This window comes from Tympanuchus pallidicinctus, unplaced genomic scaffold (assembly GCF_026119805.1).
Source record: "Tympanuchus pallidicinctus isolate F22 unplaced genomic scaffold, pur_lepc_1.0 scaffold3, whole genome shotgun sequence".
NCBI classification, from domain to species: domain Eukaryota; kingdom Metazoa; phylum Chordata; class Aves; order Galliformes; family Phasianidae; genus Tympanuchus; species Tympanuchus pallidicinctus.
The window spans coordinates 45,148,939-45,173,911 of NW_026294747.1; the positions used below are offsets into that span (position 1 = coordinate 45,148,939).

The window sequence follows — 24,973 nt, forward strand, 5'->3', positions numbered from 1 at the left end:
GACTTGTGAGAGCCTTAAGGCAAGACCTTTTGGACTTGCTAATTGCTCTTCTGAGAAGTAGTTCAAAAGCCATAACAGTGCCTCCTACAAGTAGACAAATGCACACAGAAAGCTGTAATAACATCCATCTAGGGGCTTGGCTTCCATTATCAGCCCTGCTGCAGATGTGTTGTTGCCCACCTGACAATATGCCACCCAAGGACATCAGGCTGCTCTAAGTGTCTGGACCTAATTTTGGTATGTATTCCTGCATACTGCAGTTTTTGGACTGCAAACAGGTATATATATTTATAAATGATTGCTGTTATATTGTGGCCCATGGAGGACTTACTGTGTGCCCTGAGCCTTTTTATGTCACAAGCTCTGTACACATGAGATCGGTAGAACAGAGCGGCTCCTCAACTGCAGCAGCCTTATTTAGTTCAACTGAGCTCAGAGGCAAAAAATTCAGTGGGTGCAAGATCAGATCCCAGTTGCAGTCATGGATATAAATGTGACAGAAAGGGAGGACAAAGGCAAGCATAACAGTTTATATAATTACAGTGGCTGGTATATATGCATAATTTGGTGAATATAAGTCATGAACAAACCATCAAGATATTTTCTCATTTCCTGTGCCATAACCACCTCCTTCTCCCTTGTCCCCACTGAACATCCTTGAATATTCTCATCCCAGTAGGCAAAAACTGTAGGCTTTTATCTATCAACAAGTCCCTTCTATTCACATTCTCTAGCTGCAAAATACGCTACTGCAGCCAATTCTCTGATAACATCCTCGCAAGCACCCCCTACCCACTGTTGCTTCTTCACTATTTGACCCCAGCAGAAGTTAACTTCAAGGACCTAAGGGAGGCTTCTCTATTGGTGTTTCTAATTTGTTACATTATCCAGTCAGAGTTGCTCTCTGAGTCTTAAGAGAGATAAACTTGCCTCTAAAGCAAGCATCTGTTCCCTTTCTGTTCCATCAGCTTCTCACACTCCAGCCCTTTTGGAAACTCTGAAGCAACATTCTTGATAAACTGTTGTAATCTTCTCCTACTGTTTCCTTAAAAGTCTCAGCTGATGTGTTGTGAAAAGGGGTAGAGAGCATCAGAATGAATCTTTTTTCTAAAGCCCTATCCTTCCCTTTTGGTATTATTTACTGATGCATCAAAATTACCTTAAAAACACATTAATAAAATGTAAATCAATATCTTCTGTAAAGCAGCTCATCTCCAATGAGTTTGAGATTTATTTCTGTAAAGCTACTAGAAGAACAAGAAAACAGAATCTGTGCCTTAATTGTACTGTGTCAAATCATACTCCCTTCATGAAGACAGTGAATCAGATTAAATTTTTACTAATTATATACTTATTTTCTTCAAGATGTTCCATTTATTTATCAGGGTCAAGAATATGAAAAAGCAAAAGGACTCAACAGATGTGAATAAAACAGAAGGTGGGCAAAGAGTCCTGGTTTAGACATATTTCATCTGGAAACCATCAGTGTTGTCCTGTGAAACTCAGAAGAGTAAATGAAGCTATCAGTTACATTATAGAGAAATAAAGTTTTACAGCAAGAAAAACATCCTTTGAGTACTTCAAATCACATTAAAGAGAGAAACTGCTTTGCAACATCTTCTGTATAAAAATTTTAGCTAATAATCAGTAAATGCAATGGGCCCACCAATGAATGCAGTTTAGTAGTTATCAGAGAAATGCAATGAAGCTGAGGACTCCCCAACTTAAGGCTAGTCTCAAAATGCTAATTCCTAGTTCTGAAAGTAAATAACCAATTAGCTACTTCAGAATTGGAGCAACATGATTCAAACAAAGCTGTAAACTATTCCATGTGCAACTCCCACAATGCCATTTTAGTTCTGGCAATGTTACTGTTCTTTATGAACACACCAATTTAGGTTTTGACATCCACAAGGGGCATACACTGAATTCAGTTTCTCCAAGACCAGGGGTTTACAACCCAAATAAACAAATTAAAGGCAAAATATGGGAAAGGGAAAATGACGGCAACAGAAGAACATTCCTTAATCTTTGAGTTCCACCCTTAATTAACTTTAACAGCTCCCACATAGGAAGTAAGGTAAATAATCACTAAATGTAAGCACAGTTTTGTGTAGTTTTATTTTCTTCTGTGACCTTCGGTTCAAAAGAGACAAGTTATTAAGAACAGAATGGTTCCATTACAACTGTAACACAAAGGGCAGTCTTTAACTCAGTACAAAGAATACTAGCACAGATGGTGAATCAACATTTTGCAGGAAAATCCATGTAGTTTCCACATTAATGAGACACAGGTTACAAGAACACAGTATCATATGTTGCCGTCACTATGTCACAAGTGATTTGTTGTTCCAGCTTAGGTATCCAGATGGTATCAAAAATACTCCAAACTTCCTACATGCACAAAGCTTTCATTACAACTTAAAAAATTGTTTCAGAAAACATACTGGTTTCTTCAAGTATTCCCAGTTTGCTCTTAACTGCTGAACATGTTCTGTATTTTGCTTGCAGTGGTTTTACAAGAGCACATACATGCATTAGAAAACCTCAGAATGCAGCAGTGGGGAGTATTAGCAAAGGAGAGGGGAGCTGCACAGAGCCACCATATTCCTAAAGTGCAGAAGAGAAGGAACAGGCTAAGAGTTAATGGTGTTTCCCTGGCTGGTATACCAGTGAGGTCTTCCAAGAGGGCCTGGACTCTGGAAGACATGTCCATAGAGCTACATATTGGATGGTACCAAAGCAGAACTTAGAAAATCCACATTCATAGAGCTTAAAAATACCTTGAACTAGGAGCAGTGGCTGCTCCTGCTTCATTCAGATCAGTTTTAACCTCCTACCCCCACAGTGGGCATTATGCATTTCAGAGCCAAAGCAACTGGACTTGATGCCAATTCTAAGTCACATTATTAACACAATTTTGTTTCTGATAGGAGCCTCAAAAACCTTTATAAAGAACTCCCAGTTAGATAATTACTTTCACTTCGCTGTAGCAGACTCCCACAGATTTGACTGTATTTTCTTTCTTTTAAATAAATTGTGCAGCCTCTCTTAAAAGGTTCACCTTTTAAAAAAGGTACCTAGAAAATACCAGTCAAAATTTGATGTATTTTCCCTGTTTCAAAGCAGAAGAAGGGTTTTTTCTGGAAGAAGGTAATATTTTCTACTATTTTCTACTCAAGTAGATTGAAAATCCACTGTAGAAAAGGGGAAAGAAAGGGGGGGGTGGGCAAGAGGAAGATAAAGGAATGAACTGCTTGGAGAGTACGTGGGTGGCAGGGTTTGGTTTTTAATCTGAAAGGTATATGCCAGCACTTCCCTACAGACATACCTATCAGGGATTCTGATACTGTACTGTTTTCTAGTGATCTTTCTTATTTTTAGGTTAGTTTCCTACAAATCTTGATGCCCAAAGCACTAACAGGTTAACAAAGCAAAAAAAGCTTCAGCCTTTTTCATCCATGCCTTTGCCTTTCTAAGTACCTCAAACAAATTCCTTTTGAAATTAAAGATTGTTTTGTCACCTATGCAGCAGACAACATGGTACAAAGAGAGATTTACACAGTGGTAACTAGGGAGCAAGCAGAGGAGGCGGCTGCTCAGCTGAGGGATATAAATAGTAAAATCCTAGTCAACAGGATATTATTGTTCTTTGGGGTTCCCAAAGAAACCTTTAGCAATGGATCAGCTCTCCTACGCACATGCTGATCGCAGTCAGCACTGGTGTGCAGTGGAGGCAGCACAGGAGAAGCCCTGCTCAGGAAGACTTCAGAAGTGGCCAGGTCCCAGCACTTCTCATGCTGCAGTGGGAGGATAGATTGAAAAAGTAGGGGGGAAAGGTCTCAGCAAAACACCTGTCGTTTGTTTGCTTATATATTAATAACTTGTCTCTAATAGTCATGAGACTATAGAGTAATGCTTTCCCCTCTTCTCACCATGAAGCCAAGCCTAGATGTAGATCACCAGATGAAAATCAAAGAGCCTGTGAAACTGGGAAAAGAAAACAAAGAAGAAAAGAAATCTTCCTGAAGCAGATCAGAGTGGCTTATTTATCAAGCTGCAACTCCACAGGATGCTGGCTTCAACTGGCTTCATGTCAAGGCAGCTTACACTCTCAGGTATCACATTATAAGCCATTATAAACCACATTTCAAGGTGAGGCACTTAATTGTCTCATCCCTCTCTGACCTTTACAGAAAGGAAAAACAATTTTGATTGCTCTCCTATTTCTAATTTTCTGTTAACTCTCTCATTTCTTCCTCTTACAGAACATACACTTGTAATCATCCAGGGCAAACAGACATCTTTTGACAGATCTCTCTCCACAGGCAAGATTAATATCTCATCCATGCCCTAAACAAACTCTCCCTTGGTCTTTCTCTCTACCCATTCCTGTGCTCTTTCAGACCCCAGCACAAGGGAGACACATTTTCCTGCCAGCAGATACAGCACTGTTCTCTGTTAAAATAACATTTGGATACTTCTAAGAACTGAAACTACAAGTACAGTGTGACAGCAAGTTCAGCCTGGGATAAAATTTGATCTGATTCATTTATGCATGCAAGCGGAAAGCTTTTATTAGCATACATTCCTTAAGAAAAAGAAATTATAATTCCTGGAATGTTCACCATGCAGGATATTCTTCTGGCTTATAGTGACAAGTTTCCTTCCTTCCCCAGCTCTACTTTATCTCCTTTCTAGCAACATATTCTCAAAACAAAGCAAACAGAACTCTTCGAATAAACTGAGGGAACTGGAAGTACAGTATGAAGAGGCCAAGGGAACGCAGCTAACTCGGATGTTGACTGAGGTAATTCCAGAGCATTTAGAGGAAAAGTTTACCTGAAGATGATAAAACAGAAACTCAGAAAGATGGTCAACATAACATTACTATAAATACATCTTTCCAGATAGGATGAAGTAGAATAAAGCATGCTGACTCCATTCCACAAGCATTTTGTTCTATTTACATTATAAAAACATGAGCCAAGCCAAAATGATGTCTGCTTGCACTCAGTTAGTCCCGACCCTCCAACTGGTGTGCGTTGGAGAGAACACAAGTATGAGCAAACCCAGAAGGAAAGCACCTGCTGCCAGACTGGGCAACACCACATGGTGGGAGGAGAGCTGGGTAAGTAGAATCATGTTAGTGAGTTGCACAATTTCACTAAAGACAATAAGCTGGTTACAATTCAGACATGTATTGCTGTCAGATGGTGAAGGAAAGGCAAAGACGGTGTGAAAGAAGGAAACTGGTCAGATCATTATAATATGCATCCTGGAAAGAGAAGACCAAGTCTCAAAGCCTGCTCCACCAAAGCTTTTCATGTTCATACGCAGAAAAGCATCATTACACTACCTGGATAACTTTTAAATAAGTCCTCTGGCTTTCATATGCCTTTATTCATATATTAAACAGGGAAGCCAATCAGACAAATACATCAAAAACATGAGATACAACTACTAAAGAAATAAAAACAATTCATTGTTAGTATGTATTAAGGACAAATTTCAGTTTTAGTCAAGACAAATACAAAGCAGTAGGGAAAAAAGCCTATAGGCATCAATACTATCTGAGTACAAGAAGTCAAGCTGTGATCCTCTCTGTAAAACCAGGACTCCTGAATGCTACTCCCACCTCTGCAACAGTCCTATCCATCTCTAGGAATGCAACGTGCAGGAACACACACACCCAGCAGGACTGCTGAGGCAAAATGAAACAGGCAGCCCTGCGAACCTTTCTGTCACATGGACACCATGTTAGCACTCTATGCTGTGCTTAACCCCACAGAGTTTGGGTTCCAAAACTCATCATTAGTGTAATAAATGAAATGAGCGGAAACTCCTGCTCACAGAGCCCAAACTGCAGCAGCTCTGTTGTCGGTCACTGCCCTAAGTTTTGGTTCACTGCTGAAATGAGAGTATGAGAGGTCAAGTGAACATTTGGTTCATAATTAAAAGCCTGAATGACAAAACTGTCTGCTGGCTTGAGTGATGCAACATGAAGGTCTCATCAGAGCTTGCTGCAGGCATCCAGACCACCTCTGCAGATGGCTTTCATCATTCTTAGCATAAAAACGAAGGACTAAAGATGCATGAAAAAAAATTGCTCTAGAGCCAGCTGTGGGCAATGTTTAGACACCCCCACCAAATTAAAGTTAAGGACTTGAAAGGCACTCAAGAACTGACTGGTTGAAACAAAACCTGAATATAACTGGCTATTAATTACTTTGAAATCAGCCTGGAGAGAGACGCATGAGTACCAGCTCTCCACACCTCAGTGGCTACAGGAGCTCTCTCATCAACTGAGAACAGCCTCCTGGTCACTCCCAGGACCATGGTGAAGCACACCCTGCCCTTCTCCTGTGATCTCCAGAGGCACCACCATTTCCTGACTTCAGGGATGGCACACTGTTCTGACCTACAAATTCTTAAATAACCACAAGATGAGTGATACTGTCAACTGCAGCATTATGGGTGAAGGTTTTTATGTAACTGCTTAGTATTAGTGGCCAAAACAAGGTGCTTCCTCTTAAGATTTCTGAAAACAATTAAATATCCTATTCTTTTTTGATCCTTCTAATAAACAGGCAATGTTTTAAAGTTCTGAAAGGCCAACATTGAGTACATCAAAAAGACCTACTTTCAAGAGAAGAAATGCAGCTTAAACTATTTCTGTCTTCTTTCAGCCAAGGTCAATAAATACATTAACTTCTGAAAGATGGTTGAGTAGAAGTTGTTTTGTGGGTTTTTTTTTTTTTTTTTTTTTTTTAACTAGTGTTACATCCCTTTGAAACTTTTACTTTGTAATAAACAGAAATTAAAGAATGTATGAGTCTCTGTAACTTTAAATCATGCCTTGTCCTGTTTCCAGGGAGATCTTTAGAAGAAAAAATAATAAAATTGTGAGCAATGGGAACTAAATGTTGTTCAGTGACATTAATCATCAGGGATGAGAAGTCCCCTACACAACGTGGAACCAGAGAACAAGGACAGGGACCAAAAACATTTCCCCAGTGATTCTGAATGTTAGCTGCTGAAGTCACTTGTAACAAGGCCCTACTGAGGGCCTTGTCAAAGAGGTAGAATTGATGGAGCAGAACATGTCTCACAACACAGAAACAACACCTAAAGGACTGACTGTCAAGGTACCTACTGTACTGTTTATTTTAATTTCTTGAAGGAAACAGGAAAAACAGGCTGGAAGAAACAAAGAACAGAAACCATCTGAGCTACTTCAGCACCTGTTGAGGAGAATCAGGGGTGCAAGACCTAAATCTAAGCTTCCCTTATGCATGGCTTAAGCATGGAGAACCTACTCTGTGAGTCCCACTGAATGAGACAGGGCACTATGGCATCCACCATGATGGAGGCTAATTGGACACTTGAGATTTGTTTCACAACCAGTACAAAGTCTCCAATGCAAATATAAAAATTCAGAAGTCCAACAGCCCTGAAAATCACAAATTTTCAGTACACACAAGTATGATTTATTGCCATCAGATAAGATTTGTCCCCATGCTTAAAAAGCCTGTGCTGTGATGATCTAGCTGGAGCATTCCTGGTAAAGCATCCCTGACCTGAGAAGGCTCGCTGTGGACTCACGAGTGTCGGTAGCAGCGTTATCAGAGATGCACTGAGAGAGCAGCTCAGTCTGACTCACAGAGCAGCGGTCATGGCCCTGGTCATGGGCACTGCCCAAGAGCAGAGGCTTTCTGCTGGGGACTTGAAAAAAAAAATGTACTCATCACCAGCGCTAATTAGGAGAGGAAGAAAATCCAGTGGGATACACGGCTTAAAAAAAAAAAAAAAAAAAAAAAAAAAAAAAAAAAAAAAAAAAAAAGGCTGGGATATAAATATTTCTATTTGAAATTAGTTCTGTGGAACATTATTTAGTAAGCAATAACTGGAATTATATTTCGAAAACATAAAAACATGAAAACTGACTGCCATAATGAAGTAAATCAACAACACTGATTAAGAAAGATTTCATCTCTGCCTAAGAACAGTAAAAGATAATAATACACAAAAGGTATAAATAACAAAGTAGCTCATAGTTAATAGACTCACTGGGTCTGAATTACACTGATATATATCCGGAGTAAAATTCAAGATACTGCACTGCAAAAGATACTTATTCCATATGTCAGAATTAGCGGAAATAATTAACAGAATCCCTCCAAGTAATTTATTATTTTAACAATTCGTGAATCATGCTGTCGAATTGAGTAATTGGTACAGAGATGAGGGTTATCTATTAAGTATCCTTGATAACATCTTTTCAGATTCAGTGGGATTTCTGGTTTTAGAAATAAATCCATTCTGTTTGCAGGTTACATGTCCACAGGCATTTGTCCTGGAGACACGCAGGCTGTTGCTACCATGAGCCTCCTTAGAAGATACAGATTTCAATTTGAGTTTGTGGCTATGAAGCCTCAAACTGCAGACAAAACATGGCTCAGTTATTTGCACAGAAACATGCAGCAATTACAATGAAGTAAAATCCATCCCACAATCCTCCACCTACAGTCCTTGCACTTAAATGGGTGGGGAGACATAAAAATAGAACAGTAGGTAAAGATATTTGTAGAAAAAGATAGTTATTTCTTAAAAAGTGCTGTGATAGCCTTCACCACACCAGCACTGACAGAGATGCAACTCCTTATCTGCTGATTTCTTCCCATGAATACATCATTTTGAGATATTTTTTTTTTACTTCTGCATGGAAATAGAGGTAAAATTTGGCTCTTCTCCTTTAGACATGCCCTTAGCAATTATTCTGTAAAAACAAGTTTAAACAGTACAGAAGAAAATAGTGCCTTACATGGACAGTGACAAGCTAAAATACCCAAGGTTGTTTTAGTCCAATGGAAAGCAATCTTTCAAACAAAAAAAGGAAACAGTCATTCATTTGAAATATTTCCTAAATAAATGCTATAAACATGTCAGGATACAAGTGACATGACCTTGAAATTAGCTTGGAGAAAGAAAATTGTTTGAATTTCTTTGTCCAAACTTAGTGGACAAAGGAAAAAATAAACAGCAGAAGCTATGAGAAGCATGTAATATTTTTTTAATCAGCATTAATTTGAATACAGTATTTTGAGTACTGCCATGTTAAAACTAATGCCATTCAACCTGTTAGGGTCAGAGATGTGATCAGCTGTCCTGGGTAACACTTTGTGCTGAGCAGCAGCTCCCCAAGGCAGGAAAGAGGGAAGAAACGATGTGGTGGTGTGTGAAAGCATCAGCCCCCAGCCTCCAGTCAGGTCTGTGCTTAGAGGCCAAACAAGAACAGTGTCTCTTACGATGAAGTGCTAATGCATGGGTTCGTTTGACTGTAGAGCTATTGGGCATGATTTGAATTTGACGTAACTTCATGCATGCAATGGGACAGAGAACCCAGACCTTTAATTTGTTAGAGAAATTAGGCACTGACCTTGTTAAAACTGCACACTGAAACGTGCAATCTGTGCTTTCTCTTACCTCTCACTGCTCTTTTATTTCATTGCAAGTGCTGCCTCATTTAGAGAAGGGAGTCCTCCTGTCATTGACAAACACTGTAAGCCATGAAAGTGCCATTACAGCAGCCATCTCCATCAGAATGATTTTGTTTCCAGCATTTATCTTTAGTTTCTTATGCCTGGATCTGAATCTGCATTTTGGGGCTTTGCATTTATAACTCCCAGGTCTACTAAACTTGTATACAACATAGCATCACTTAGTTGATCTTCCTTCATCTAAGGTTCTTCAGGCAGTTTTATTTCTACAAATGTCACCTCAATCTACAAGGAACTCCAATGAAAGTAACATGCCTACAAGCAGAATTAAATACTGCTGAATATGAGGTCAAGTTACAGAAGAGTTAAAGCAATGAAGAGCTGCAACACCTTACTTTTGTCAGAACAAACGGATTCATTTAAAAATAAAACATTTCCTTCCATTTATGAAATTTCTATGGGTTTCAAACTATAGCAAGCAGGTCAAATGCTGCTGATATCTTGTAAGCAAAAACAAAATAAAACAACAACACAACACCCTCTGTAGTTAAATGTAATGGTCATAATCATTATGCTTCATACAGAAAGAAAAATATATAGAGAAAAATATATTCAAGAATTCCTGACTGTGAGCATTTGCCTTCTGATGTCCATTGGAGGTGCACAAGCCTCCAAAAGCAGAGACAGAGATATGTTCACTCATAAAGAGAGTTACCTGCTGTGAGTTGGGCACCTGTATTAACTCTTTAAAAATAGGCCTTGGGATGGGCTATCTCAAAGGAAGCTGACATCCATTTCAATATCAACTGAAGTTATTATTGTCCAAAGCTTATTAAAAGCCCAGATCTTATGCATCCAAATGGGAAGGTAAGCAAAATCTGGGAGTGCTGTGAGTTTATGACAAAGTAATGCAAGCAAAGTTACAAACCAGGGCAAAGATAGGGAGCGTATGGGTCTGGTATTGCTCATTTCATTTCTTTCAGCCTGTTACCACTGTTTTTGCTTCATTTGACAACACTACAATATGCTCCAGTGTAGCCCTCCAAATACATTTCAAGGCCACTTAACCATCTCAGCAAGCCTGAGACATGGAAAAGTATTCAAATCCAGGGGAATTCGGGAACATACATCAATGGATTTCTGTGGGATCTGGATCAAATTCTGAGTAATCCCCAAAATGACAAGTAGCAGGACTTTGTGCTCCTTGTCTAGTCCTGATAGACTCTACCATCCCAGACCATGTGCTCTATTACAAATACAAAAAAAAAAGAGCATTCAAATCATAGTCATTTTTAAATGGTGATAACAGTACTCATATTTCAGAGATGAGAAAAACTTCTGACTATACAAGTATTCACCTCTATATACTTAATTCCAACGAATATAAGGAAATAAATGTGATTGTATATACATTTGGACTATTGAAAAGTACTGAATTTAAGACCAAAATATCATCTAAAAAAAAATAATTCTTACTGAGGATGTTACCTCTTTCCAGTGAGCACAATTCACCTTAAGCAAGTATATTTTTGATGATCCTAAATCAAGCTTCCAATAAGGAAGATTTTTAAAATATTCTTGTGTTGCAACAAAATGTTCCCACTGGTGGTGTAATGAAAGAAAGAAAGAAAGAAAAAGCCCATCTCCTGGCAGGAAATTAATTATTGAGCATTCCACTGCTTGATGATGCACTCCTACATTCTGCATAGACTTTCCATTTTTTTCTCTCAGTATGTGGAGAAATTCACTATGGAGAATATACAAACAGAACAAAGGAGTAAAGAGCATCAGTTTATTAATTTTTGCATTTAGCAAGCCAAACAGAGCTGGAGTGAGGAGCCCAGTTTGCACATCAGCACACCTGGTGCTTATTCCCTCTTTATATTCACCTCTTCTCCATGCGATGGCTACTTTGTTCTGTGAAATTACCTCTGTTCAAAATGGAAGAGATGCTCCTGAATTTAGCATCACTTACCTGTGGCAGATCAGAACTACCACTTCCTTCACTGAAAACAAACAGCAAAAAACAAAACAAAACCTGAAAATCTGAGTTCATGATGGAAAACATCAACATATGCCCATGGCTAAATATCCAGCCATAACTCCATTTACACAAACAACTTTTTTTTCCCTCTACGTCCCCTCAGTTTAGCAAATTTCACCACTGTTAATTTTGGCTTTCCTGTGGAAAAAAAAAGCTGAGAAAAACATCCATATTATACTTGCAGCAATCTGTTTTATGCCAAAATATATAGCTCCTGAGCCTACTTGTGCCCCCCGGGACACACACCTAGGACACTCCTGAGTTCAGCAGGATCGTAATGCTGCAAAGCATTCCCACTACAGCATATCCCAGCAACTGACATCCCGAATCCTTCAGCAGCGTTCTGTGGAGCTATCGCATGGAGAGGGAACATGCAGCAGACTGAAACCACATATGCTGTCTTCAGATAGCATTTCAAATTAGCAGTGCACTACAGCTTAGCTAAGTCACGGTGAAGAATTTTTCAAGAGAAATTAATACTTCTAGCTTTCAAAAAAGGAGACAGAAAGAATATGGTAAACTGCTATGACAGATGGTTGTGTGATGGCTGCAGAAACTTGAATACTGGGTAGGCTCCTGAGGTACTGCTCTCATGCCATTGCCACTGTCACCTTGATTCTTCCATCAGCTACTGGAGAGGATGGCTCAGGCACAGCGGGACAGAAATGTCTCCATCTGCCTTATAGACCTAAAAGAGCCCCTGTTAGGCTAGCTCCTTGCATCAGCAGGAGATGGTCAGAGGTCAGCTTCTATCCCTGCAGCACATGTCTCAGTGTTATCATGTGCTGTTCATATCTGAAAATATCTTGCTGCTGCCTGCCATCCTCCCCTTACAACATCCTCCCTGTGCATCATGGAAGCATCTTGGGTTTACTGACACACCAAGGGGTTCCCAGAGACTGTAAAGCATCTCCACAAACACAACAGCGTCCACTGAAAGGATGCATTCAGGAATAAGACATACCATAAGCTCTGGCCATCTCATGCGGCCCCACAGGAGCTCTGCAATGTTGCTGCAAACTGCACCAGCCCCAGCTGGCTTCTCATGACTTTCTAGCACATCGAAACTGTTACTGATTCTGCAGCTGACAATGATACTTGTGGTGATTCAGATCGTAATCTTTTGGGAGTATGCATTTTGAATTACAACGCATGAAAAAGTTTAATTACTACATATGAACATAAAGCATATGTTGCCATTTTACAAGAAAGCATGCTGAAGAGAAGCACCATGCTTTGTCACTGGGCTCCAGCATGACAAAAATCACACTCTTCTGAGTATCAGACTCACCATCTGTAACATTTTCCATTTCTAGAAGTTAATGTGAGAGTTATGTGTTACAAATCATATCTGCTGTAAGTGATATGTATTATCACTTGCTTTGGAGCAGCACCCTAGAACAAATGCCTTTTCTCTCCGGTAATAGCCCACAATAGGCAACTTTTTAAAAATCCTGTTCAGTTTTGCACACAAAGTGTCAACTAAAGTATCTCTGGGAATTCCTCTTATATGGTAAGAGGGGGACAGAAGTTCTTTTCATTAACATAATGTTATTTGAAGGAATTTGCCCTGTAGGATGACGTTTCTCCTACAGGAGTTCTAGAGATGGCTGTGTGCATCTGTATAAATGCATTCTAAGTTCCAGAGAGGAAAACGAGTTTAACTCCTTCTTACATAAATGACTGGAGAGGCAATGGGAAAAATATGGCGGGTTTGATTTTTTAATTATTATTTATTTTAAGAACAGACTTCTATTCACTTTCCAAATTGCCATGAGTTAAGGATTAAACCTATTTTAATCACTAGACTTGACCGCAAGATATCAAATGCAGGCCATCCATGCTAACACAGAGAATCAAAAGAGACAGAACCATGAGTCAGAAATCTAGGATTATATTACAAGGAAAGACTGTCAAAACCCAAGGGGATTTCAAGCCAAAATTGCCAGCCCCGGCAACTGGAAATCGGTATTTCAGAAGTTATAAAGATGCAGGTCACACTCCATACACACTTAGCTGCAGAGCTGAAAGAATGGCTAATTTGGATCTTTTTTTCCTTTCCCCCCTGATAAATTATACATACTCTAAGTCAAATCCAACCAAAAATTAATTTCCAACTGCACTGCCTCCACCAGAAGACAGAGCTCTAATGTCATTATGCAGAAACAGGAAGAGATAATGACCTATAATTCAAGTCTATTATATCTATGGGACATGAAGATACACGGCAGCATCATGCCAGCGGTTGACTATGTTTGATGTAACACACCAACCTGAGCGTTCTCCCATGCCTGTAAACCAAAGACACTTTTAATTCTCCCATCAGTTTCTGCTAATCACAAAGAATTTGCTGGTGAGGGGCAAAGATAACTTTGGAGGGACTGATACCAACAGCATCCAAGCCCGGGTATTTGCATCCTTTCCACTAGCACAGCCTGTGGCAGAACTGGAGAGTATCTCGGAGATGACTTAGAGCTCTTCAGAGCTCTGCCTACGTCTATTCAACAGTAAGCCGGGACAGCCGCCGCCTTCCCCTCCGGCTGCGGGGACCCAGGGCCAACAGGGTCCGCGCGGCCCCGGCTGCTTCTCCGCTCTGCCCCCGGCTTTCTTCCCACCCGCGGAAGCCGAAACTCCCGTTAGCGGCGAGGCAGGGCGAGCCCGGCACCGCCTGCTCGGCAGCGAGGGCAGCCGGAGCGCGGAGTCCGTTCCTCGACGGCCCCTCAGGTGCGGTGGGGCCGGGCTCGGCCGCACCCCTTCGAGCCTCCCCGGGCTGCTCCCCTTCACCACGCCGGGCCCCGCACCCCCGCCGTGGGAAACCGCCGGCTCCCTTCTCCTTCCCGGCGGCCGTGGGGTGGGCTGCGGATCCCCGAGCACGAGGAAAGACGGGGAGCAAAACGGAGACGAGGAGGAAGAGGAGCGGGGCGGCGTGGGAGGGGTCTCGGGGGTGTTTGTTTACCTTGGAGGTTCTGCACTCGGATGTCGCTGATGTGCCCGATCAGCTCCTCGCGCTGGAACCAATCCCACTCCTGCCCGGCCATGGTGCAGCCGGGCCGGCCCGCTCCGGGCAGGGGGCGGCGGGAGCGGGCGGCACCGCCACCGGCACCGGCACCGTCGGCGGGCGCGGAGCGGAGCGGAGCGGGAGGGCGGGGAGGGGGGGGCGGCTCCTCTCAGCGCTGCGCCCCGCCCCGCGGCACTCCTCCCTCCCTCCCGCCGGCCCCCACCTTCGTTCCCCGGAGCCGCCCCCTGGGGCACCGCAGGGCCACTCCGCCCCCCAACCTCCCTCCAGCGGCTCGAACAAAGAGGTTTTTTGCCACAGCTGCTGCGCCTGGGGACGCGAGGAGGATCGTCCCCCGAACACTTGTCCTGCGCCCTCGTCAGAATGGGAAGAAAGAACTCGGAACGGCGGAGGGGTCCGATAGAGAAGGTGAAATAAGCGCCGCTGTCAATTGAAAGCATAGATTTGCTGTTTGTGCTGCCGAATTTCCTTTCAGTTTTCACTCTGAATATCTCCATTCACACCATTCTTCATCCCAAGTGGTAGTTATCAAGACTTCTCAGCATCACTGAGATGCGCTCTATGAACTTCCCAAGCAGCACAAGCACCTCTTTACATACACAGCATTTTGTTACAGCATGCAAACATCTGTAATCTTGTGCCTTTTTCTTCTCAAACCATGAAGATTGTTTAATGTGAACAGAACAACTTGACACAATCCAGTCGGACTGGTATATTAACACCAGTTAGACTACCAAAACACACAGCTGAGATCTACGAAGTTGAATATAAACAAACTAGGAGCTGAGACTGGGGTTCTTTCAAGCTAGAAGTGTTTTTGCGTATCCCCACACAACCATTCGGACACATGGTGCTCTTCCCACAGCCCCATCAGGTGGATTTTCCATCACCCTTCCAAGTAAAGTGGAGATGGTAAACACAGAATCATCCAGAGATAAAGGAACTGTTTATTGCTGCTGTAAGCGGCAGCAGTCATTCATCCCACAGCCCAGCCTACAAGCACTGGGGTGGCCCTCAGCTTTATTACTGTTTACACATCCAAGCCTTAAAGTTTCACACAAATGTAAAAAGGTATGAGTGCCACGCCAAAGAGTTTACAAGCCCAAAAGTGAGAAACAGAGGAAACATTGTGTAAAGGGAATGTGCAACTGTCTCAGACATATTTGCAGTGCCAGGCTATGGCTTTACATTGCACCAGGACATGCTGGTGTTTCCAGGTTCCCCAGGACCGCTACCAGTGTAGGATGGGTGGCCCAGGCTTGGTGTCACTGCATATGGGCACACAGTGGGAGCTGATGTTCCAGGAGCCCTCTGGACAGCCCATTGCAGCCTCCAGGAGCCCCATATGTTTTCACAGTTTCCATTTAGAGTCATTAAGTTTGCAAAAGACCTCTAAGATCATCTAGTCCAACCATCAGCCCCTCATTGTCATGCCCACTAAGACATGTTCCACTTACAGCAGGCAGTGTGGGCAGCTGCAGAAATGCAGCTGGTGTGGAGATAAATGGATGAGGAGAAATGGAAAGGTCAAAAACATCTGGTAGTGAAAAGCTCACATGGAGGTGCAGCAGATGGAGTAAAGGGCAAGATGAAGCACTAAAGCACACATTCACTGCCAGCTCTGCCCGGTGTGTGATGTTATGGCTCTGATTTGCTGCTCTCCACACCTTTTTCTGGGTCTGCTTGACACACTGCTGCCTTCAGCCCGCTCTGCAGGATGGCTGATAACAATCCCAGTGCACTGCCATCCTCAGGCCAGTTAGCAGCTGGCTATGACTTGCACAGGTCTCAGGTCAGGCTTTGTTTAAGGTGTTGTAAATGACTAACAACATGGCACAAGGAAGTTTAAATTCCTGGTGAGGGGGGAGAGAAAGGCTATTAAAACATTTTTTTTACGCAGAAAAGCACCTGCTCTGTGCACTGTTGTCCTCCGACAGAGAAAAACACAAGCAAATGGCAGCAGTTAGAGTTGTCTGGCAGGTAGCACTGCCTGGGCTGCCCACTCATCAGCACATTCATATGAGCTGCATCAACTCCATCTTACATGAGTTCGAGACACTGAATTTGAAAAGTCTCACCCAGCCGAGTGCAGCTCTGTTTGGGAAGGAAGCAGCGTGACTTTGCCCATCCCACCCTGCCAGACAGCTCCCCAGCACTTTCCCCAGACCAGCTTGAAACCTTCACTGATAGAACCTCCACTGAGATGGCTGTAAAAAAAAAAAAATGCAGTATTTGCAGAACCAAGTACTCCAAAATGAAAAGCTAACCTCTGAAATTGTAAGGATGTTGTAATATGGTTGTTTTTTTATTTTTATTTTTTTATTTTTTTTTTTTAAGTTCTTCCCTGTAAACATGTGCTCTGTGAATCAGCTCCGGAAGAAAGTATGAAATCTGAGATTCTCACATAAAGATAGATCTCCAAACATTATGTTACTCATGCTACTTGTCCTAAAATCTGTAAATGCTTGTGGGAAATTATCTGTGAAAACATTATCCTCCTACTGAAAAGTAACTGATTATATACAGTGAGAAGTAAAGAACTTCTCTTAAACAAAAAGTGATCTCAGATTCTGTTATTAAAGTTTGCCTACCTTTTGATGTTTAAGGACCATCCTATAACTGAAAAAGCAGGTTACATTTAATTAAGTCCCCTGGCTCAGACTCGTTACTCAGGGCAACACTGTAAACACTTGGCAGGGACCGAACTATAAGAACAGGTTTATTAAAACAAGATCTTGGTCACATATGAGAAGGCAGGGAATATACAGGAAGTTCATGGGCAACTTATCGCTCTTTTACATCGCTTCCATTTTTTTTATTTTTAGTGTATGCAGAAGGAAAATATTAAAAAACTTTGTTTACCATCTGCATTTGGTTCCTTTGCATATGTTACTTGTGAGTGATTTAATGAGTTGAATTCTCGGTTTGAGAGGAAAAATTATACTTGATGATTGTCTGACAGAAGCAGCAAAAAACCTCCAAATCCTACAGCTAGGTTTTGTGCCTGTCCAGAACAAGAGTACTTTGTGGCTCCTGTTAAAATGGCAAGTGAAGGTGTCTCCACAAAGGGAACTACAGATATATTTAAGTGATTGTAGCTAAATTGCCTTGGTTTATAAACAGAGTTCCTATATGAAAACTCAGTTCTTGAATGGATTATTTTCTGGCTCTGTGTAAACCTGTTCCAGGCCAACGATAACCAGAAAAAGATGTCTTTCTTGAAAAAGGCACTTCCATCTGTGGATGTATACTTACCCCAGGCCTCAGAGGAGCATAACTTCCTACACAAGCATGCCCTAGCTATCATTCACTGCCCTTGTCAAATAGCTAAAGAGTAGTATGTCCATAACTATCCCTGCTAGACCTCCCTCTGGCCACACTCCCCCATGTCCTTGTTGTACTCTGCATGCCTGCAAGGAGCTCCTCTGCTTGAGACAAATATGGTGTGGGAACACAGTGGACATTTGGGTCCCATTGGCACAGCCCTGGAGTCTTTGCACGCCCCTATAGCTCCTTAGCAGGGCTACAGAGAAGGTGAGGATCTTGCTCAGTCCTTAATCTATTAAGCTTTTCCAAAGTCTTCCTGGACAAAGAGTAAACCCAGAGGTTTTCTTACCCTATTGCTCAATGAGGAAAAGACAGGAAAGTTAAGAGCCTGAAGCCTTCAACCAAAAGCAATCCAAACTACAATTTAACTCTCACATTTTACACTTACAGTACAACCTGACCTGAATGGTGACTCCATTTCAAAGCGATAAGTATGCCATCATAGATCTCATCAACACTTCATTTTTCTTGTTTAGCCCGTATCTGAAACACCAAGGAGTGCCAACCATGAGAAAAGATTCATTAACTGTTCCAGATGAATTGCTAAGCAAAGATTTTGCTTTTATTACCCTGTCCAACAGTAACCCTCAGCCTGGCTCTGCTACCCACACGCATGTAAACACTGGGAGGGGTACCATGTAAAGTAGACTTTCAAAGCAAACACAAGAAAAGTTTGGAGAAAAAAGACAGTCAAATTCAACAAAGTAGGTAGAAGACACTCAAGAAAGGGTGCAAAAGGAATGAGAGAAACTGTATTAGGAAGATTAAGCAAATGGAGGAAGTGAGGTTATGCATAAAAAAAGAAAAAGCTATAAAATGTAAGCGCTTTAGGAGTCTTTGAAGGTAAGAAAGGCTGCAGTAAAATGTGTGTTGTACTCCTCCAACAAAGTTTGGTAGCAAACAATGAATTCATTAGCAAAATTGATATAATCAATAAAATGAATACCAGCTTTGAAAGATGAGCACAGTGACCCACTAAACCAGTGCCAATCTGATGCCTTTCACTGCTAACAGAGGACGAGGTGCGGTGACTGTTGGCCCTGTCTCAATGCTGCTGAGAATGTGAACAAACTCTGGTGTGTCTCCTCTTTTCTTGACTTCTAGAAATCCCTTAGGCAACACCGATGAGCCACACTGGTTCACATAAACAGCTGCAACCTAATGGTAATAAGTAGATTACAAGATCTTCTAAAAGGTCTCTATGTGCTATAAATAAGTTTTGCTACACACTGTTAACTCTCATGGGTTCAGCTGAATTTATATTATTTGCTTGCTGCAAAGGCAAGGTTTGCATGTACCAATCTAGGAGTAAAATGCACTTTCCAGCAAGCAGTATTATCTCAAGGCTGGGTCTTTTGGAGCGGTGGTGTCCTATCAGGGAGACCACACTGTGGAGCTGTGGAGGTGAGGTCCTTGTGATTCTACACAGGAGTAGGTAGTGTTGTAGAACTGGGGTTGTATGGGTCACTCCTTCCTCTTCTGCTGCTTTTTTTCTTTTTCCTTGGTGAATGTGGTCTATTTTAAGGCAGGATTTATTGAGAACATGCATCTCTACTTGATGGAGGCAAGAGCAGAGGTCCTTCCCTGGCCTGCAGGCTAGTTTTCTTACAGTCAGTTTGGTTTTCTGCCATTCTTTCAGGCAGTCTGAAGGCTGGAAGAAAAGGAGGGTAGTTATGTAAAACTCATTTGAAAATTATGCACTTGCGGAACTGATTTGCTTCTGTTGCCATGGCCCTTTTGTTCAAAATCTTCCCTTTCACTAGGACAAAACCCTCCCTTGATTCAGAAAGTACTTGACAGCAAAAGCTCCATATAGTCTTTGGAAACTTGTTCCTTATTTTTCATTTTTTTTCTCTTCCTATTATTTTTCCTGTTTCTGGTGGATGCAGGAGGCAGTTGATCTCATCTCTGTGATAGTACAGTGTAATTCTTCCTCTTTGGGATTCATTTGCTCTCAGCTCTGTATGTGATCAACTGATCTCATGACCTTGAGATTTCCTTCGGTATATTCCAGCATGTTATGAAGTTTTGTTGCCCCAGCAGGTAATGAATAAAGATTGCAATGTGTAGCCATTAAAGAGACGAATTTTCCAGGTAAAGATGTTGTTTATCACAATAAAGACTACAAAAAAGACCCACAAAATAAAACTTTCATCTTCAGAGCCCCTGAGTGTGTCCTAGGAGTTTCCAACTCCCATTAAATCAGTTTCGTCATTTCTGATTTCAGTGAAAAAAGCAGCGATGTCAGCTTGGTGTTAGCAATGGCTTAAAAATGACCCAAGAAATGCAAAAGTCAACGCCATGCCAGGGCTTACTGTATTTTGAGATGATGAATATTTCTAACCAGCTGGCCAGGTTACTTTCTTTTGCCTGAATTACTTTGATTAGATAAATTTGAGGTACTTTTACTATATACACAATAAATGGAAGTCAAGGGCTCTAAAACAATATTCACTAGCAAATACTGTTTCTTGACATAACTATAAGCATTTAATATGGTGTAAACAATAAATCAGCCGCCTCGAATACTGACCAGAAATGAATGCTTCAAGTGGAAAATGGAGATTGCACAGTCTATTTTTTACCTTATGTATACCAGCATTGGAAACAGGGCAGCAGGTAGTCATTACAGTGCTTAAGTACTGTAGCTGGAGATGCAAAAAAATGATGGCAACGTTGCTGGTTTTTATACACAGCTTTCCATCTGTAGATCTCAAATCTTTTGTATATTGCAATTTTGTGCAATTTCCTGACTTAACCTGCCCTAACAAAATCGACAAACTCTGAAATAATATTTTACTTTATAGAAAAGAACCTGCATATTTTTGCAATAAAATGTTTGCAGAAGAATTAATTATGTGTGATCTATTCTGCTTACTTCATCATAATAACAAAACAAATTATTTTCTTATAAGCAAGCAAGCAAGAATGCTCCTTTTAAACTGCCTGACCTCTTTCACAGCATTGAAGATATCAAATATTCTCCAAATGCAACATTCAGCTAAACTGCCTGTCAATGCAGCTCCCTTCAGAAGTCATTCAGCCTTCCTTCTACTTGTTTCTATTTGAAGAAATGGTTTCTATTGTACAACCAATGTCAACTCAACTTGACTGTGAAAGAGATGTGAGACAAGACTCTTTTGCTGTCCTCCCTAGATCACAATAGCTTGACAAGTAATAGAAACTGAGGGGTAGTTCCCTGTAGCTGATGAATAAGCTGATCATTTTTTTGAGTTAAAAGGTGCATGACTCTGAATGCCTCCTCTTCCAGGATGAGATTTTTGCATTGTAAGATGCACTAATGGTTCCAAGCTCTTCAGGAGCAGTAATTTTCAAACCTTACTTGTATTTCACTGAATATTTAATGTAACAGTTCTGCCAGAAGTCTCTGAAAATAGGGAGAGTTAAAACCCAGCAGCTGTTTCTCAGCAGAAAGGAGGTTGATGATTTTAAAAGTGTTCCTTTACCGTATTTCAAAGCATGACCTTGAGGAATGCTGTCAGATATGTCCTTGCGGTTGCTGTAGATGATGGTTTATAAGTCATGGCCAGTGATACCTCAGCAATGCTGCAATAATCTGTCAGAAATTACAGTCCTCTTTACCAACCTGAATCCTAGATGATAGTCAAAGGGCTAAGAAATTGATTATTTGTATGCATTTATGCTTTTTTAACCCCGGTTTAATAAGTTCTTTGCAAACATGAACAGAAGTTAATGAAGAAGACAAGAATATGAGGCACCATCACTTGGCAAATGTTCTCAGCTCAGCTTTGATGGAAATGTTTGTCACTCTGCTTTTGAGAAAGACTCAAGAATGCATACATTTACGCTCTAACTCCACTGATTTGAGCTGGAAGATGAAGTCATAGTGCAAAATGCAATTGGTGTTGAATTTGGGGGAAAACTGGGAATGGGAAACACCCTGTAATTCTACCCTTTGAAGAACTGTTTTGTACATACGTACAATATTTTGTAAATACGTTCTGTACATCTCCTACCTGTCCAAATCAACCCAGTAGAAATAAATTTCAATAGTTTTCACCTCCAGCAGTAACTGTTTCCAAGACTGTAGAAGTGTCAGGGTAAATATTTGCCAAAGGGATGTTTTCAGATTTGGGAAGATCTGTCAGGCTGCCCAATTGCACAGAGCTTTAAAATTCAGTAATTTAATTTTTCACGTCTCTTGTGTTTTTAAACAAACCAATGGACTATCACATTAAATTCAAATAAACCTTTGTAAGAGGTCTTTGAGATTTCAAGATGAGGTAAAAGCATGACCACGTGCCATCACACTGGAGAGTTTTGCTTTTTATCTTCAGTGCTTTTTACCTGCTTTTACACAACCCACAGCATTTTATTGCACAGTTGATTACAAAAATATTTATCCGTCCAAGAGCTCTTTCTGAAATACCATCGAAGCATTTAATATAGAGGCAAAAGTGATCAAGGCTCTTCACACATGTGGTTCATTTTCTTTTTAAGAGGAAAACACCGGCCATCAAGGGTTTTTAAATGCAGTGGGCACAAGAAATCCAGAAACCAACAACTGAAAGCTAAAGCCAAGACAAATCCAAATGAGGAGATTGTAATAGCGAGTCAGTCATGCAGAGACAAGATGATTTGCCAGCTCTTGGTATCTTTAGAGAGAGCGTGGGCCTTTCTAGAAAATGTGCCCTAGTAAAACGCAGCACAGTTTATGCAAAATTGGTTTTATTGTGCAAAGTGTAATGGTCTGTAATATAAAAGCCAGATCAGAGGATGTGCCTAATGGTCCTTTGCCTTCAGTTTAGTGAGGTTTATGTCAAATGGGTATTTCTTTTTCTTTTCATATTTTTTTTTTAGCTCTTACACAGGCTAGGTCCAAGAGTTTTAATTCCACTCCTTACAGATTTCTACCTTGGGAAATGAAGCCAATGAGTAAAGAAAAAGTACCAACACCAACTGAGAAGTGATAACTGTGTGCAGTTAGTGCTCAGCCACTGGGAACTAATGCACTCATTCACAAACTGCAAAGCTGCCGTCAGGCGAAATTTTTTTGTCACTATCAAACAGATTGAGCTTAGATCCATTGACAAAGGTGAATGGTTTGATAGTCATAATTTAATCCTCTGTTACCAATACAGTAAGACAGTTGCTGAAACACACAGTTCATTTTTTTCAAGGTTATCTTGCAGTTAAAAACAAAAGCATCGGCACAACATTTGAAAACACATGTTGCTAGACATTTGTTACAGCACATTTCCTACCTCTGTATGTTTATAGTGCATATATCCTCTCTGTTGTGTGTGTATATTAAATTATATGCATATGTACATTTGCATGCACTTATATATGGAATTAACGAAGATAAGAATAAATAGAACATGAATGTGTGCACACATCTGCATTCAGGAATATCCATGTCCAAGGAGCCACTGCCTTGTGGCTCCCCTCATGCAGACTCATCACCTTAACATATCTGCAGAAAAAAAAACATAGAAAAGCAAATAGAGCGTGCCCTGCTACTAGATGACACCTTTAGAAAGCTCATTTCCCCCATTGGTTATGAGAGGAAAAACGCAATAGCTATACAGACCTTCAGTTTACTAACTTCAGACAGTTATTCACTAAATTCAGAGCACCTGAATTTGGAAGACCTGGACATTAGTTTTCCTTTGGGTCATTACATGATCATGTATAAATTATTTCTCTGAATCCATACTTACGTACAGACTGATGCTATTGCTGACCAAGCCCAGCTTCTCCTAGCACTCACATATTCACGTCTTCACATAGGAGGAAATTTCAGAAAAGCCATGTGGGTTGATTATTACCTCTGTAAATAGAAACTAATGGATCTGTTTTGACTTATGAAAGCAGAGACAGCAATCAGAAGTTTTTCTTCATGCACATTTTAAAGTAGAGTATCGCACACATCCCTATTCAACTCCTAGTTTCTTTATTAAAGCAACCCAGATAGTACTGCATGTTCTTAACCCTCACCAGGAATGGTTAAAAAGATCCTACAACATAGGGCCATTATTTCAGGGAATGGGGTAACCTCTGCAGCATCAGAAAGTCTTCATTTTCTTCTTGCTGCTGTTGTAAATGCTGCCTTCTTAAATGTCCAGTTCCTGCCAGGAAAAGAGTTCCAAATGTATTCAATTTTGGGGGGTGGGAAAAATGAAAAGGAAAAGGAAAAAAGAGGGGAAAGGCAAAAGGAAGAGGAAAAGAAAGTAAAAAAGAAAATGGAAAAGGAAAAGGATGTAACGCTTACTGTTAAGAATATCTGAGCTGATTTCAATGTTTTCTGAGAAGCTGCAGATATGCCTATGTTCTGTCCTCCCTGCACAGCTGAGCAAAGTCAGTTCTCAGCTGATGGGGAAAGGATACAATCTGTCTAACAGTACACATCATTTCTAAACAAAAAACCTAGGGTGCACAGCCAGCTTCCTAATGCTGGAGAGGAACACCCTGCAGCCATTAATTATCTGAAGGAATATGATGTTGTGTGTGCTGATTACAGCCTGTAGTCATGGCCGTGTATCCCACAGCCAGGGTCAAGTCTCACCTGTCCATTTTATGTTCTGTGAAAGCCACGGCTTTATTCAGGCCCTGGCATTCAGCTTCTGGCAGCACAGTCTTTTTTCAAGGAGTTGGGCAGCAGCTGACAGAGCACAACACAACACAGCTTATATTGTTTCTGCCCACAAAACAGCCACTGAGCATTGATTAGGAGCCACTAGCATCCAATGTAAATTCTAGAAGAACTCATTGTTTTTACAAAGATCACATGTAATTTGTTGCCAAGCAGCCCACACAAATATTTGAAGCCTGCCTCTTTCTGCATACAATTTAAAAAAACAAAACAAAAAAAAAAAAAAAAACAACAACAAACCAAAATAACAAGAGATTTTACTTTGTGCCACTGAAGTTGGGAAGGAATTAACCCTGTCCTGTACAGAACCTAGCCACAAGGATGATGGGATCACTGTGATGCACATTTACTTCATGGGGACAGTGCTGGAGAGGATTTGATTTGGAGGATGGCTACGTATTTAGTGCCTTGGGTTAGGCAGTCTTAGACCATCACACTTTTTGCCAATG

General features: G+C 41.0%; 1 protein-coding gene across 1 annotated transcript in view; it reads right to left on the bottom strand.

Annotated features, from left to right (window-relative positions):
• Positions 1-14,684, bottom strand: part of CLMN (calmin) — a 71,805-nt gene extending 57,121 nt beyond the window's left edge. Inside the window, exon 1 of the mRNA XM_052692510.1 lies at positions 14,501-14,684. Coding sequence (XP_052548470.1) covers positions 14,501-14,582 — 82 coding nt within the window. The 5' untranslated portion in view covers positions 14,583-14,684. The remainder of the gene's footprint in view (positions 1-14,500) is intronic.
• Positions 14,685-24,973: the final 10,289 nt, after the last annotated feature.